This window comes from Sardina pilchardus, chromosome 8 (assembly GCF_963854185.1).
Source record: "Sardina pilchardus chromosome 8, fSarPil1.1, whole genome shotgun sequence".
Taxonomy (NCBI): domain Eukaryota; kingdom Metazoa; phylum Chordata; class Actinopteri; order Clupeiformes; family Clupeidae; genus Sardina; species Sardina pilchardus.
In genome coordinates, this window is record NC_085001.1 from 35,115,212 (window position 1) to 35,130,449 (window position 15,238).

At 41.9% G+C, this 15,238-nt stretch overlaps 1 protein-coding gene across 3 annotated transcripts in view; it reads left to right on the top strand.

Moving 5' to 3' along the window:
• Positions 1-1,249: 1,249 nt before the first annotated feature.
• The window catches only part of LOC134089324 (N-acylethanolamine-hydrolyzing acid amidase-like), a 30,855-nt gene continuing 16,866 nt past the window's right edge, over positions 1,250-15,238 (top strand). For 2 of the 3 annotated variants that reach the window (XM_062543764.1, XM_062543763.1), the window contains exons 1-2: positions 1,250-1,494; positions 13,268-13,432. In XM_062543764.1, coding sequence (XP_062399748.1) covers positions 1,328-1,494; positions 13,268-13,432 — 332 coding nt within the window. In that variant the 5' untranslated portion in view covers positions 1,250-1,327. The remainder of the gene's footprint in view (positions 1,495-13,267; positions 13,433-15,238) is intronic. The other variant, XM_062543765.1, reaches the window with a different exon arrangement.

Consider the following 15,238-nt stretch of genomic DNA (forward strand, 5'->3'; position numbering starts at 1 on the left):
CTGGCAATGGGAAAATTGAGTTAGGCTGTATAAATGTATGGTAGGTCTTTAATCACATGAAGAGGACAGCATTATTGACTTACAAAGTGGTGCTACAGGGAAACTCTTGGTCAGTTTTGGGGGTGGGGCTATTTCTTTGTCAGCTGTTGATTTGAGAGAGGCAGGTTAGTCATAATGTACACAGGTTACATGTTTGCATGCATTGTTATCATCACAAATATAGCCGAGGCTATATGCTATAGGCTGCCATTGGTTAATCAAGGCTTGGCATCGCTCAAAACAGAGCAGCTCAATGACATGAATGTAAGAGGGAAGATCAGCGACTTACTACGTGGTGCAGGGATGGCCTTATTTATTTTTTTGGGGTGGGACTTTCTCAGCTGCTGATTTGAGAAAGGCAGGTTATTGTAATGTACACTGGCTACATGTTTGGATGCATGCATTATCATCACAAATATAGGCTATAGGCTACTGTCGTTAAAGGCTATAGGTTACTGCCATTGGTTAAACCAAGGCTTGGCATCGCTCAAACCAGAGCAGCTCAATGCAGATCAGTGACTTACCACGCGGTGCAGGGATGCCCTTATAAATCTTTTTGGGTGGGACTATTTCTTTTTCAGCTGTTGAATTGAGAGACTGGAAGGTTAGTCATTGTAATGTTTACACTTACATGCTACATATTTACATGCAAAGTTATCAACAAAAAAATATAGGCTTACTGTCCGGCCTGTATCTCATTGGAAGCTTTGTCTTCCTTCCCTCCTCTTCCTCACTCTCAGCATTTGATGTTTATATTGCTCGCCTAGCCCGTGCCCTTGCTTTCGTCAGCTTAAGAGAAAACAATATATTATATACTTTTAAGATGCTACGTTTGTTTGTATGGGATGTAATTATTTATGTGGGAGGGGGAGAGCGAGAGAAAGCGGACCAAGGAGAGGGGGTTTACTTTACTTCTATACAGTTTGGTTAAGTTGCACGCATAGTCTAATGGAAACTTGTGAGAGAAATGTATGTTTTCACCCAAGCAGCGTCACCAGGTTTCTTACGCTATAATTGGAGTGATAAAGTTTGATGAGTCACCCGTGAGCCTCGTCGTAAGATGGTTTCTGCGCTCAGATATGCTGGTTTCTTCGCTCGGTTGATAAATGAGGGCCACTGTGTCTACCTGGGGTATGAAATGCGATAGGCTACTCCTACTCCAGCACAGCTGGTGGCGGCAGTATGTTGCAACATAGTAAACAGCAGAAGAGGAAGACACTCATCTCTGGGCCGAAGCTACTCCGACTGCAATGTTAGCCTTATACAGTCATTCAAATCAGTATAAGACATGGGTATGGTAGACATATGGGTAATTATGGTCGCGTTTTGTGTTGTAGAGGCGAGTCCACCTTTGTTAACTGTTAATTTGGATTTGCCGTCAGAGGAACGATGGGCACCACTTGTGGAATTATTCGACGAACATTACTTACGTCAAGTTGCGGCAGAAGTAATCGAGTAAGTGATACATGGACAGTCTTTATTGGTCAGTCAAGTGGTCTGTTTATGAACCGACAGTTGTTCACAAAGTAGTAGGACAGCACGCGTGCTTCTGGCTACCAGGAATCTTTTGTGAAAAACAGTAGCCTATTCACATAGTAGCCTATCCTTTTTCAACTTTAGTCCCCCCAGGAATTCGCGAAGCAAATTCAATCAAGTTCAAGGTGACATGTGGTAATAATACTGATAAAAGTAATAATAATAACAATAATAGTAATCTTTAGCCTACCTGTATTCATGGGTTTCATCAGGTCCCTTTGCACAGGTATCAAGCACCATGCAGTCTGCATTGATAATCAAGGTGCTTGATTTTATAGGCCTACACCTGTGGCCCATGAATAGCACCAACATGTAGAGTGCGTCACAGCATACCAATTAGTAAAATATAATTGATCTTCATGCTGTGGCCATTTTGATCAAATCAGCAATATCAGAATAGAAAGGACATCAAATATTAAAGGCCAAAGTAATGAAATTAGACGTCTCAACTTTAAAGAACAGTCAAAAGCAATCATTAAAAAGATTATTCAGGGTTCCTACAGGTCATGGAATTTATATCATGACATTTTAGATACCCAGTCCGCTGTGCATCGGGGTTCTGTTCATCCTGTCGGGACTTATTTTCCGATAATGACCGGCGTTCTATACATTATCCCTTGTAATTATTATGGGGGGGTGTTTGGTGTGTGTATAAGCCCATTTTCTGTTATATTCTGCTGTTTTGCGTCTTCACTCTGTCACTGAATATCTTGTTTGCCCAATAATAACCATTTTACAGAGGTGGAAAACTCCAACTTCAGTGAGTAGAAGTCCTACCTTGTGACCTTCCACGGCGAAATCAGTCAAATTGTTGCAAAATCAACATTCAACATTGTTCAAATTTTTCAAAATTATAGTTATTAAGTTTTCACGAAGGGGCATAATCAACCTTCAAAACGATACCTATATCTAATGAATTGAACGTCATATTAATGAAATATACTGCTAAAAAAAATAAAGGGAAGACAACGGCACCCTCACTGCTCTTAGGTATCGGGATGAAACGTTCTGACCCTGCACTGGTGCAGCCTAATGCTTGCTTGTAGTTCTTTGAAGCTATACATTTGTCCGAGCTCAACTACTGCCTGCCGTTTTCGAGCGTCCAGAATCCAGACCGCTGTCTTGCATTTGCTGCCACTGAGACGTCAGTCGTACCGAACGTGGTGGTATGGAGCGGGAGGGAGACGCGGCCGGGGACGGGAGAGGGAGGGAGGACGAGAGCTCAGAGCTGCGTGAAGTGCAGTGACGACTCAAGGCCCGATCACATTGTAGACGGCATGCGCTGCGCTCACCGCTAGGTTGCTCTTGGTTGAGATAACGTTGTACGATTTTTGTTGCTGTTACCGCTCCTATTTCTATGGTTACTGCTGGGCTCCGCGCAAAAGACCATTCACTTACAGCGCGCCGCGGTCAAAGTTCAATTATTTCAACTTTTTTTTTTTTTTTAATTAATTTTATTCACCAACCTTAATGTGGATACATAACGATTATACAGAAAAATAATAGGAATTATACAGACATAAAACATATACAGACATAAAACATATGACACATAAGGGGAGGGGAAGGGGGTACTGAAATGATATATGCATGTAGCTAGTTTGTGTGTGTATGGTAGTGTGTGTGTGGGTATGCGCATGTTTGATTGTATAGGCTGTTCTGGCTGAGGAGTACACATATGGAGGTTTGGTTAGCATGGTTTTGGTGGAGGGGAGGGGGGGGGGGCGCTGCTGAGGATATAGTAAAGCTTAGTGCCAAGGAACGAGATGTAAATGCAGGTGAGGAGATGTAGATGAGGATCTCCTGGCCACTCCGGCCCCAGAGAGAACAGACCCGGGGGGCGGAGATGCCAGAGGGCACCCCATCCCTGACCCACATAAGGCCCCATGCCCACCACCCCCCCAGACGATGTCACACCCGGGGCAACCGGATCCGACCAGGCAATTATTTCAACTTTGACCGCGGTACGCGCAACAGCGGCAAAGCGGCAAAATGCCGCCGGCGCTGCGCTTTGCTGCGCTTGGCGGCAGAGCCGCTTTTGTGCTCTCAACCCATTGAAATGAATGGGTTTCATAGCGCATGCCGCCTGTAATCTGATCGGGCCTTCAGACAATGAGGGGGAAAAGTTGCCAGACACACGAAAAAGTCGCCAGATTTGTTGTCAGTCGCTAGATAAGATTTTCAGTCGCCAGAGACGACCAAAAGTCGCTAAATCTAGCGACAAAGTCGCTAAGTTGGCAACACTGGGATAAAGGAATTGATACCGATTACTGTCCCCCACACTTCCCTGACTTCAATGCAATAGAACCTCTCAGTGTTGTTGTTTTGGTCCATCCAACACCCCTCTTTCATTTCGTAACACATTTACCAGTCCATATCAGCATAGATATCAGCATAATGTATCTGATGTGTTTTCAAAGCGTTCCTTTTATTTTTTTGAGCAGTGTATAAACATTCAAAGGAGTTGAGTTCATCCTGTCATGCCAAGAGAAAAACTGAGAAATCTGCCTCTGAAGTTAACCGTCGGCTCAACACTCACGGATTTACGGTACTTACTTTGTATTACAACGACACAGCACGCGGATGGTTGTCAATGAGTGCATTTACCGTAAATATTGGAATAAAGCGGCAAACGAGACGCCTCTAACTTCCTGCTGGAATTTCACCTCGAGAAACTCACGTTTTTAGACTAGCGAGATGTATTCACGGCCGTACAGCGTAGACCTCCCACTGTTTCAAAACACACACAAAAAAAAATCCATGATTTTAGCACAAGTAACATAAATGGAAATTTTTCTCAGAAACGCCTGTTGCGACAAGCGACTGGTTTTGCCATGGAGAGTCACATATCTGTGCCAAACATTCATTTAAACAAGCTGGTTCTAATTAGCACAACTCTTCAGCTAGGTAGAGCGGCTAATTGATGAGCTCACCTGTGCTAAGTGCACAGGTAGAACCAGTGGGTCAGGATTTGACTGATTAGCTTCGCCGATTAGCAAGGCACTTCCTTGTCGCCATTTTCCAGAAATACATCATGTCCGGTGCCATTTCTCCTTATGCTGATTGGTGGCTGTTCCACTCTCAGCTCATGCACAAGCTTATATGCCTTCATGCCACATCGAATCTTCGGAAATTCGGACCTCCGATAGCGGAAAAATGACAAGATTTTTGATCTTTTGCTCGGAGACCTGTGCGGAAGTTTTGTGCCCCGAGGTGTCCGACTTGACGTCACGATCATATTCTCCAACCACGACGGCCGCCCTTGCAACAACACGAGATGTATTTCACTGTCATTACGAATAGGCAAGGTAATTTGTCATTTGTGTAAATTAACAACACAGATAGAAACACTCGCCCAAGACATGTTCCTTCTTGCTCAACCATAGTAAGCAGTTCTAATAACGTATTTATGCGTTTCCTGCATTTATTTTCCGAACTGATTTCATGAACACACTTTTTTTCGGTCGGGGCTTTTTTTAAAGGCGGGTCCTCCGAGGTTCCGAGCTGCATGAAGGCACTAGTGGGCACGAGCTCTCCTTCTGTACCTTACGTCAATCAGTAACCTGGCACTTAATTGGCTAAGTAAAATGGCACCGGAAACAAGCCCCTTGAAACGCCATGTTGAAGCCTGAAAAAATCGTTCAATTTTGGCAATTTTCACTAGCCTAGCATTGAAATGAATGGGGGCGGGACTTGTTCACTTTCTCCAGTTCTTATAATACCCCCATGGGTAGAACCAATAGACCTCTGAAGTTTGCCTACAAAAAAGCTACCATTTCTGCCCAAATCTTGAGATTTTCTATGGGAAAATAACATGAGGATTTTCAATTATTGCACCTGTTAAACTCTCGCGGGGACGAAGAAATTGGAAATGCAGACGTTTTGCACTGCAAAGTTTTGTCCTCTGCCTTCGAGTGGATACTGTGATCTTCGGTAGGTGAAGACGGCACACTTTGATCTTTGCTACCCCAGAGCTAACTTACAATGCAACTTGCCATAGGCAGTTAGCTTCAATTAACACCCGGAACTGCAAAGATGGCAGCTTTGGATCCTATTTGTAGGCGAACTTCAGAGGCCTATACATGATCGGACTTTTACTCACTGAAGCTGGACTTTTCCACCTCTGCCATTTTAACACACACATAAATCATTCTTAAGCCTACCTTATATTGACAGACTTTGCAAAGATTTGGAAAAGAGTTTTGAAAGACTACAGTCTCAGACCCTCTCACATCTAAAGACAATTCATCGAGTTTCTAGTCACAGGCCAGTCTCAGATTAGGATTTTGCAGACTGTGGGTCACTTTTTTTTCGCATTTCTGCAGTATTGTTTCATGTGTGACATCCCTAACAGATATAGAGCTGTTCTGTCACGTAGAATAATTAGACTAATAATTTATAAGAAATTAAATAACAAATAATCATATAGGCTACAGCTGTCGCCTATGTTGCCCCTTCCTGTTTGGTGCTGGAGCGAGGTCACTATTGGTTTTTAATGTTCACGTCACTATTTGCATGAGCCACGACTGAAAAGACTTCCGATTAGGGCTGGGCGATAATTCGATCTCAAATCGGGATCGCGATAAATAATTTAATGATTTCGATAATATGCTTGGGACATATAATTCGATATGAATTTTTAATATTCAACGTTCGGAAAGCTGCACCGAGCGACAGTGTTTCAGACGGACCCTTTTCAATGCTGCGCTTATAAACACACGCATGAGGCGTGGTGAAAGTAAACAGTAGAGTTGCATAAAACACCTGGATGTTTTTCCCTTTCAGTATGACGTTTGAGGCTTAATTTTTACTTTGATAACAGATTTATTTATGGCTGTATGCACACAATGCCTTAAATGGTTTCCTTAGTTAAAGAAAAACGTTATGGGACTTAAGTAATTACTGCATTGAAAGTTATTTTCCTACAGAAAAGATTGTTCTGCTGACCTGTAACTAGCTGGCTAGTAGACGATGTTCTTATCATTCATCTTACCTTAATAATATTCGCTGAAATTATCCAGGTAGCAAGTAAAGCAATTATTAGCTGCCAGTGACATGAACCTGACTGGCATCAGTGCACTAACGTTTTGCCTAGCGAACCGAACCGAAGCTGTGTAGGCTAACAAGACATCCATGTGAATTCTGTTAATGTTAGCCCACTACAGACGCTATATGTAAACCACACAATAACAATACAGCATGTTTCTGATAGGCCTATTTTGACAGAGTGAGCATTAGCGGAGAATTTCATATTCAGTTGTTAAAGGAGTCATAGAACGCATTTTTTGACCATTACAAATTGATCTTTGAGCCTAAATAATGTCATATGTAAATTTGTGGGGCTGAAAACGCCCCAGGAGCACTGCTAGATCGCCTAATACAAGGTCATAAATAAGCCTTGCAATGAAACAGTTTGTTTTTCCCGCCCACTCAGCAAGTTCATGAATATTCAAATGAGATGCGCGCTGATTGGTCTATTGGCCGATATGTCCTGAAAGTTGATTGGCTCAATCCACCGGTCTGAAGCTAGAGCAAAGTGAAACTACGTTTACTGCTGGTAAATAAAGCCAAAGTCTTTGATAAAGCTATCAACAATGGATTTAAATAAGGAATACAGCCGTACATGTATAAACCGAGTCAGAAGAAAGTTCTGACGAAGATGAAGTGCAGCAGATTCCCCAACAGAATGAATGTGTTAGATTGGTAAGTTTTATCAGCACATTTCTTAGTATAGTAACTCTCCAAAGTTAGCTGTAATAACGCTAGCATTACAACGTCTCTGCCATAGACCACATATCTAGATACTAGCATCGTAAGAGCAGTTTAACAAGAATTATTAATCGAAGGTATGCAAATGAGAGGGGCCGAGGGGTGTATCTAAAGGGGGATGGGCGCCTATTACGTGTTATCTGAGCTCTGTTCAGATTGGAGCATTTCAACACGGCTGTTTCTATTTCCCAATTTGCATACGAAAGCAGGCGGGGGACGCGGTAAAGTCTTTGGTGTTGTCCTTTGGACACTGCTCGCAGCCTAAATTCAACAGTAACAAGGTGAATGTGGTTTTGAATTCTAGGACTCCTTTAAAAGTAGTGAAGCCCAAGCAAATATTTAAATTTTCAATTTAATTTCGCTTATAGAGCGCCAATACATTACACATGTCTTATGGCGCTTTACAGAGTGTTAAACATTCAAAGAGAGCCCATGAGTAACAGGGGCAAGGAAAAACTCCCTAGAATTGGAGATACATATAGGAAGAAACCTCAGACAGATCCACGACTCAAGGGCCCAACCCATCTGCCTGGGGTCAGTTACAGTAAAGTCATTTGTAGTTTGAAAGTTACAATGACGATGAAAGTTCAAATAGTCCAGTGTAGTAGGGAATAAATTTTCCAATAGTAATCCATTAGTTATTTCGGAAAGTGATGGGTCGCTAGGATGCGTGGGCCAAAGATTCGGGCAGGGAACCACAGCAGGCGATGGTAGGGCAGTCATAGGGATGGCGAAGGCAATGGCGATGGTAGGGCAGTCAGAGGGATGTGACTTCAGGTGTGATGAGGGACAGGCACAGAGATGGTTGATGGCTGGTAATGGTTTACCTCACAGGTGAGGTATAGGGGAAAGGGAAGAGAAATAGAGTGTGTTAGTATTACTGTAAGTCATGATGGTTGGTATTAATAAGTCTATCAATGGTGATATAAATTTGATTATACTATAGAGGGTTTACAAAACGCTTTTACACACCTCTTTTGTGGGGACAGGTGCGTCGGAATAGGTTACCCAGTTAAACCCGAAAAGAGAATCCCGCACATCGTCCACCACGCATGCAAACATCCACCCACCCACCACGCACGCAACATCCACCCACCCACAATGCCCCCCCCCAGGCGAACCCACATACCACATCTGAACCGCGCGCCCAAGTAGCATGGCCGAGCACCCCGAACCAATCAGAATCCGCCCACAGGCGGCGCCACCCATCCACAAATAACCCCCCACCACCATCCGCGAGCAGAGAGAACGGGGCCCGCGCCAGCCCCACCCCATCCACAACACCGCACGAACACACACCAACGGCCCGACCAGGACACACAATCTGATCCGACCCGCCGCCCAGGCCCCCCGGAAGCAGTTCCCCCAGAGCAAAAGTCCTGAATGCTTCATGTCTTTGAATGTGTCATCCTGTCATCCTGTTAACAGGGTAGGGAGGCGTAGGGAGGCGATGTAATGTAATGAAAATCGTTAAAATCATTGGACATTGGTGTAATGTAATTAAAATCGTTAAAATCATTGGACTTCCACTCTAGAAACACCACCCCAAGAAGGCCCGAACCACGAGCCCAATCCAAATACAATGCCGCAACATAGCCCTCCCCTCCGCCATCCACTCCCAGCATTCCCACCTCCCCCGTCCCCCCCATCCCACAAAACGCACAACCGTGCACATCTGATCATGCCCCAACCAGACCGCCAATATAGTAAATAGTCTATAGCAAATAGTATATAGCAAATAGTCTCTTAACTAAGTCAAACTTTATATTTCCTTTTTAGATTTACTTGAAAACTGTAATATACGGCTACCTGAGCTTGAACTTGAACCAAAGTAGCCTATAATTATTGCAAGTTGGTATTGCAAGTGGTTTATAAAATATGTTTGTGAAATTTGCACAGTAAAAGATCTGTATTTTGACTGCAATTGTCTATGCATTCGGATTCCTCACTTCATTAGAATCATGAGTGCCTCTTCTTTGTAAACGGCATAATTTTTGGGGCCATGTAAACCTTTATTACTACTAGTGTGGAATTATTCTACAATATTCACTCATCATTACAGTAATTGACCATCCTAAGTCTCTACTGCAATAATTCCTCGCTCATCCAGTAGAAAATGCTGAGAACACCTGATTATGCATGGAAAAGTCATATAGGCCTACTGTAAAACCGTTTTGAAAAATACAGTGACACATTTTTGGTCATACTGCTCAGCACTAATCTCTTGTTTCTTCAAGCTTCAGGATGTCCCTCACATTAGCAGCATCTGCAAAACTTTATTGTGATAAGAATCGAGAATCGATCAATATGGAAAAACATATCGTGATAAAAAAATTTCCATATCGCCCAGCCCTACTTCCGATAATATCAAACGTGTTTGATATTGTCGTTACGGCAAAACTAGAAAAATTTGTCCAAACACCACAACTTTTCTGCAAATTTTGACCATTTGATCATTGTAGTAAATCCGCCATTGTAGGTAAATCCACCATGATAATACCAACAGGTCATGGAACAATGCGCCAGGCTTTTAAGGCGAGACACGGCAGGTGAAAACATCGTTTTTGTGACCTCCGGTCAATTTCAATATTTTGTGCTAGTTTGCTACCTTAGCATGTATTCTACCACCCTACTACAATAATAAAGTCCGATTTGCACATTTAGGTGTTTATTTCATGACATTTTGTCTACTCGCACCTATATATTTCTCCTAATTTTACCAAAGGTTCCCATTCTAAAGTGTCATGTACTACCGCGACCGTGATCCAAATCACATCGTGTGTGATACCGTTTGAAAGCCCTTTTCCTCCTGAATGACGCTATGCAATCCAAATATGGACATTTCCTTTGTATTAGCAACCAATCGCAAAAGTTCAAAGGCGAGTCTAGGCTTAGAACGCATCCCATTGGCTGTGTTTCAAGGCTGTTTTCTCAAAACGAGTTTCTTCTCCCACTCTGAGAACATAATCTCCACTTCTGAAGCACTTACATGCACCAAACTTTCCAGTTTTATGCTAAACTATATTTACAAGACTTTTACAGAGGGGTTTGTTGAAATATTATTCCTAACCTGATATATATGACATTTTATGCTTAAAAACATGGCAAAAAACGATTTTTCAAGGCTATTGACACTATATGCTGATTTACAAGACAACAGAAGTAGATATCCATAAATCCCTCTGTAATTTTTCTCCCATGTAATATATTAACACAATGAAAAAAGAATTTTGAACCTGGCTTTATCCAAAACTCAGATTATGTATTTTGAAATATATGCAAATTAGCGCATATTTAATGAGATAATGCCTAATTTGCATATTTAAACATTAAATTACAAAAAACTTGTAATACATTTTTTTCTTATGTTGATGTAAGTAATCAACTGGGGAAGTTTCATAGTGATATCTGCTAGTTAAAAAAAATACCCTATTCACCTGTAGTGTCTCGCCTTAAAGGGAATGACAGCGTGAAATCTAATTAGTTTATTGCATGCTACGCCCAAAAGACACCCACGACTAATTAACTAAATTAAGACAACCCCTTTTGACTTTGCGCTGAGCGCAATGTTCACTTTTCACGCAGTCATTATAGCCTTTTGCGCTAGGACCGCCCCCAAAGAAACTTGCGCGATTGACTTGCGACAATGCCCATTTGATCCTGAGAATAGAGCCCGTAGTGTGTGCACCTATGGCAAGCTGTTTTAACATTTAAATGTATTATGAATAGAGGCAAAGAGATATTCATAGTAAATTGACTATAACAGTTAAATGTAATGTTCAAATTTATGTTATCAATGAAATAAAAGAGAGAGAAAAAAATAATGAGAAAAAAATAATTAAAAAGCAATAGGCAAAATACCGGTTCAGGCACCGTTTTGGCACCGGCACCGTAAAAGTATTGATTTAGCACCGGTATCGCATAAAACCCAAACGATACCCAACCCTACTGATTATGCCTATTTCCAGGGCTTGAAAATGAAATTATTTTTCAATCGTTCCGTTCCGAAAGGTTCAGGTATGTTTAACGTTTTCGTTCTTGAGTTCCGCCACCAACATATCGTTCCTGAACCGGTTCGGAACGTAAAATATTGTTCGTTCTTATCGTTCCGGCAGTGTTTGGCGGGCCTATCAAGTCTGTTTTTGTGGTCTATAGAATAAACGTACTCATTACTATTTGCCCTTGATTTACACCGTAGCTAGTCTATGCCCAAAAATAATAAACCACAGGCGGCATCCAAAAACATTCAGATGGGCTATCCATCCCACATAGCCTACAGCTTACTGGCCTATTCTATGATAAATAATTTCTTATCAAAAAAATTCCTGGTTAAGTGCTAGAAACTCCTTACCTGGTTGTGAGATCTTCAAAGGCTTGCTCAATAATTCCTAACCCCGTTTATAAGCGAACATGTTATAGCCTGCCTGTTGCTGACAAATATAGGCTTACCTCAAATTTCCTATTTAACTCTACATAGCCTATAATTGTGCAAACACTTAAAATCCTGACTTTAAAACGACAAGGCGTGGACAGGCAAAATAGGCTATAGGCTGTATGTTATATACTGTATCTACTGTACATTGCCTACAAACAACAGGCGGCGAAGTGAACGCACAACCAGAAATAGTCTTTTTTCCCCCTGACATAGGCTATGCTTTAGTGAAATGTTATAAAGAGAAGGAAAAAAATGTCATTAACCGGTTTTATGGATTTCAGAATAACGTTTCTGTTCCGGAACAGTTGAAGACGTTTTCGTTTTCGTTTTCGTTTTTGTTTTCGTTTTCGTTTTCGTTCCTCGTAAAATTCCATTCGTTTTCGTTTTCGTTCCTTGAACTGGTTCAGAGCCCTGCCTATTTCACAACTTGCAATTGACAATAGGGTATATGCGCCATGTAAGAATTTACTCCCGCCTGTTAGTGTGTTCCTGTTACTTAGTTTTTGCCTTCTTGGTCGTATGTTGCTGTGTAGTGGGGGTGTAACAACGCAACCCACGATCGCAAGAGGAAAATAATCGCTATTACTATACATTTTCTGCTTCTTGTCTTCTGCATCTGAATGAATGGATTATTATGTTCGGAGAGCTACCAACATGGCGGCAATGTTCATAGAATGCAACGTGTGTTTGCCCGAGCCCTATTGTCCACCTATTTGTCCAAATGAAAACACTTAATGGCCATATGTGACGTTCCACGGCAAAACCAGTCGCTTGTCGCAACAGGCGTTTCTGAGAAAAATGGCCATTTATGTCACTTGTGCTAAAATCGTGGATTTTTTTTTGTAAGTGTTTTGAAACAGTGGGAGGTCTGCACTGTACGGCCGTGAATACATTTCGCCGAAAAACTGACCTTTTGTAGTCTAAAAACGTGAGTTTGTTGAGGTGAGAAAGTTAGAGGAAGCAGGAAGTTAGAGGCGTCTCGTTTTTTGCCGCTTTACGGTAAATGCACTCATCGACAACCACCAAGCCTTCCGCGTGCTGTGTCGTTGATACAAGTACCGTAAATCTTGTAATAGCGGCGACCTTACAAAGCGTTCGTGAGTGTTGAGCCGACGGTTAACTTCAAAGGCAGATTTCTCCGTTTTTCTATTGGCATGACAGGATGAACTCAACTCCTTTGAATGTTTATATTTCAGTAATATGACGTTCAATTCATTATATATAGGTATCGTTTTGAAGGTTGATTATGCCCCTTCCTGAAAACGTAATAACTTTGATTTTGAAAATTTGGACATTGTGACTGATTTCGCCGTGGAAGGTCACATATAGGCGAATAGTCAGCACTAGGCCTACACACAGCTAACCTAGCCTATCCATTTTTCAACACAACTTGCGTGCCTTCAACCTTCAACTGACAAATTTGGGTTAATTTTGTGGGTTAATTTTATGTCTGTCATGGAGCCTAATTTGAACACTATTGTATTGTAGATCAACGGTACCTAAATGGGTTCACCATGCGGTTATTCCCATAGTGAATGCCCTGGAAAAATACATGCCCCCGCCATATGCCAAAGAGATACAAGGAATGGCCTCTTACTATGGAGCTAACATTGCTGATATTGTTCTACTCAATTTTGCCTATGAAGTTACAGCGTAAGTAAAATGTGACAATATTTAATTTTTACATTTTTTCAGCAATAAGTTGAAGAGTAAGCTATACAACAGACTACAAGTATTTTAATGGCAGGATTCTTATTGATAATTAAATATTTGATATTTTCTTATTAAAATGTGTTGCATACTTTGATGTACTTTTCTGTGCATTTCTCTGTGCTTAACTTGTCACTCAACATTATTTAGAACAACGTGTTGGGTAGCGTTGTGTGAATGTATGAAATAACCTTATCATTTGAACAATGTAAGCTGCTACATGAGATATATTTAAATTGAACAGTCTATTTTATAGGATTTGGGCTAATAGATTGCAATCAGTTGTAGGCCTATGTATTTATTTCCATCTTATCTGTTTTTTCCATTTGGTTCCCTGAGCATAGAAAAGTAAATTTAAACCCCATAGCCTAAACAATATTGAAACAGCTACCATTTGTCACACCTGTGTAACCTGCATATGGCTGTAGCTCACAAGTGAGCATTTAGCATTTATAAGGTTTTGGGAAACCCAGCCCTGATACCCTAGCCTGACTCCCGCCAGACCCTTGTAGTTACGCCATGCACCACCAGAGGCGTTTCACTGAGCTCCACACAAGGGTCTGGACTCGAGGGCAATCCAAACTCCTACCAGGGAGCAAAAAATGATAAACCAATCAGGAGCGCCGAAGCGAGTGTTTGATTCAAACAACAATGGCGGCATGCAGCGAGGAGTCTTGTGCTGACATTGATTCTGCTATTTCAACCGTTTTGTCGAATCTATCGAGTATTCATTCTTTAAAAGATTAACAGAGAATAGTTTTGAAGACATTTATTGGTGGCAAGGATGTTTTTACTCTTCTTCCGACCGGGTTTGGCAAGAGCTTGAAGAAGCCTAGCACGTCATTCAAGATAACAGGCAAGTGGTTTATCAAATCACATTCAAGGATCAGAGCGGTAGATAAAAACAGAGTGGCGACACTCCCATAGACCTCCATAGGAAAAAATTGCAGCGCTTTTTCCAGGCTATTTCCTCGTTATGGGGCTTTTGGAACTGTTTACAGCCAATCTCTTGGTCAGTAGTCAATGAGTTAATTGATTACACCTTCCAGCATTAGAAGTACATCCCACCCTCCCGCGATTCAGCCATTCAGCACAGGTTTTTTTGGAACTTTTGATCGTGGCGGCTACATCAAAGAGTGTCGCAACTCTCTTTCTATGGCTCTGGCCAGGCTGTTTCTCAAGGACCCGCCTTCATAAATACATCTCCTATCGAGAAGTCCCAGATCCTTGTGTGAAGCAGACAGCGAACTACAGGATCTGGCGAGAGTCAGGTTACTGATACCCTAGGTTAAAGCAACATTAAAGAGTTTTTTGTACTTTTAAAATAATGATTCCAAATCATTTCAGTGGGTCATCAACTCTTAACAGGATGTACGGCACTTCTGCGCTCGCTTCGCGGCCCTCTATCGGCTATAACCGCACTACAGTGGGTACGGGTTGAGAATGCACCTTCTCCCGCGGGACTCCCGAAGAGATCCCGCAGGCCGTCAAGCCGATTTTTTTCGAGCCTAAGGCAATGTACCCAAACAACCACCAGGTGGCAGAAAGTTTCATCCCGCATTTCAAAATGATGAAGACCGCATATCCGTCAATAGTCGACTCCTTAATCTCATTTAATCATTACAATGAAGGTGATGACTGGCGAAATTATTCAAACGACGTTTCAATGAACCATTGTTGAAATGAATGAAAATGGTTATAGAAAATCGCCTACAGCCTAACGCCGACACAGCTGATTCTTTGATTGAT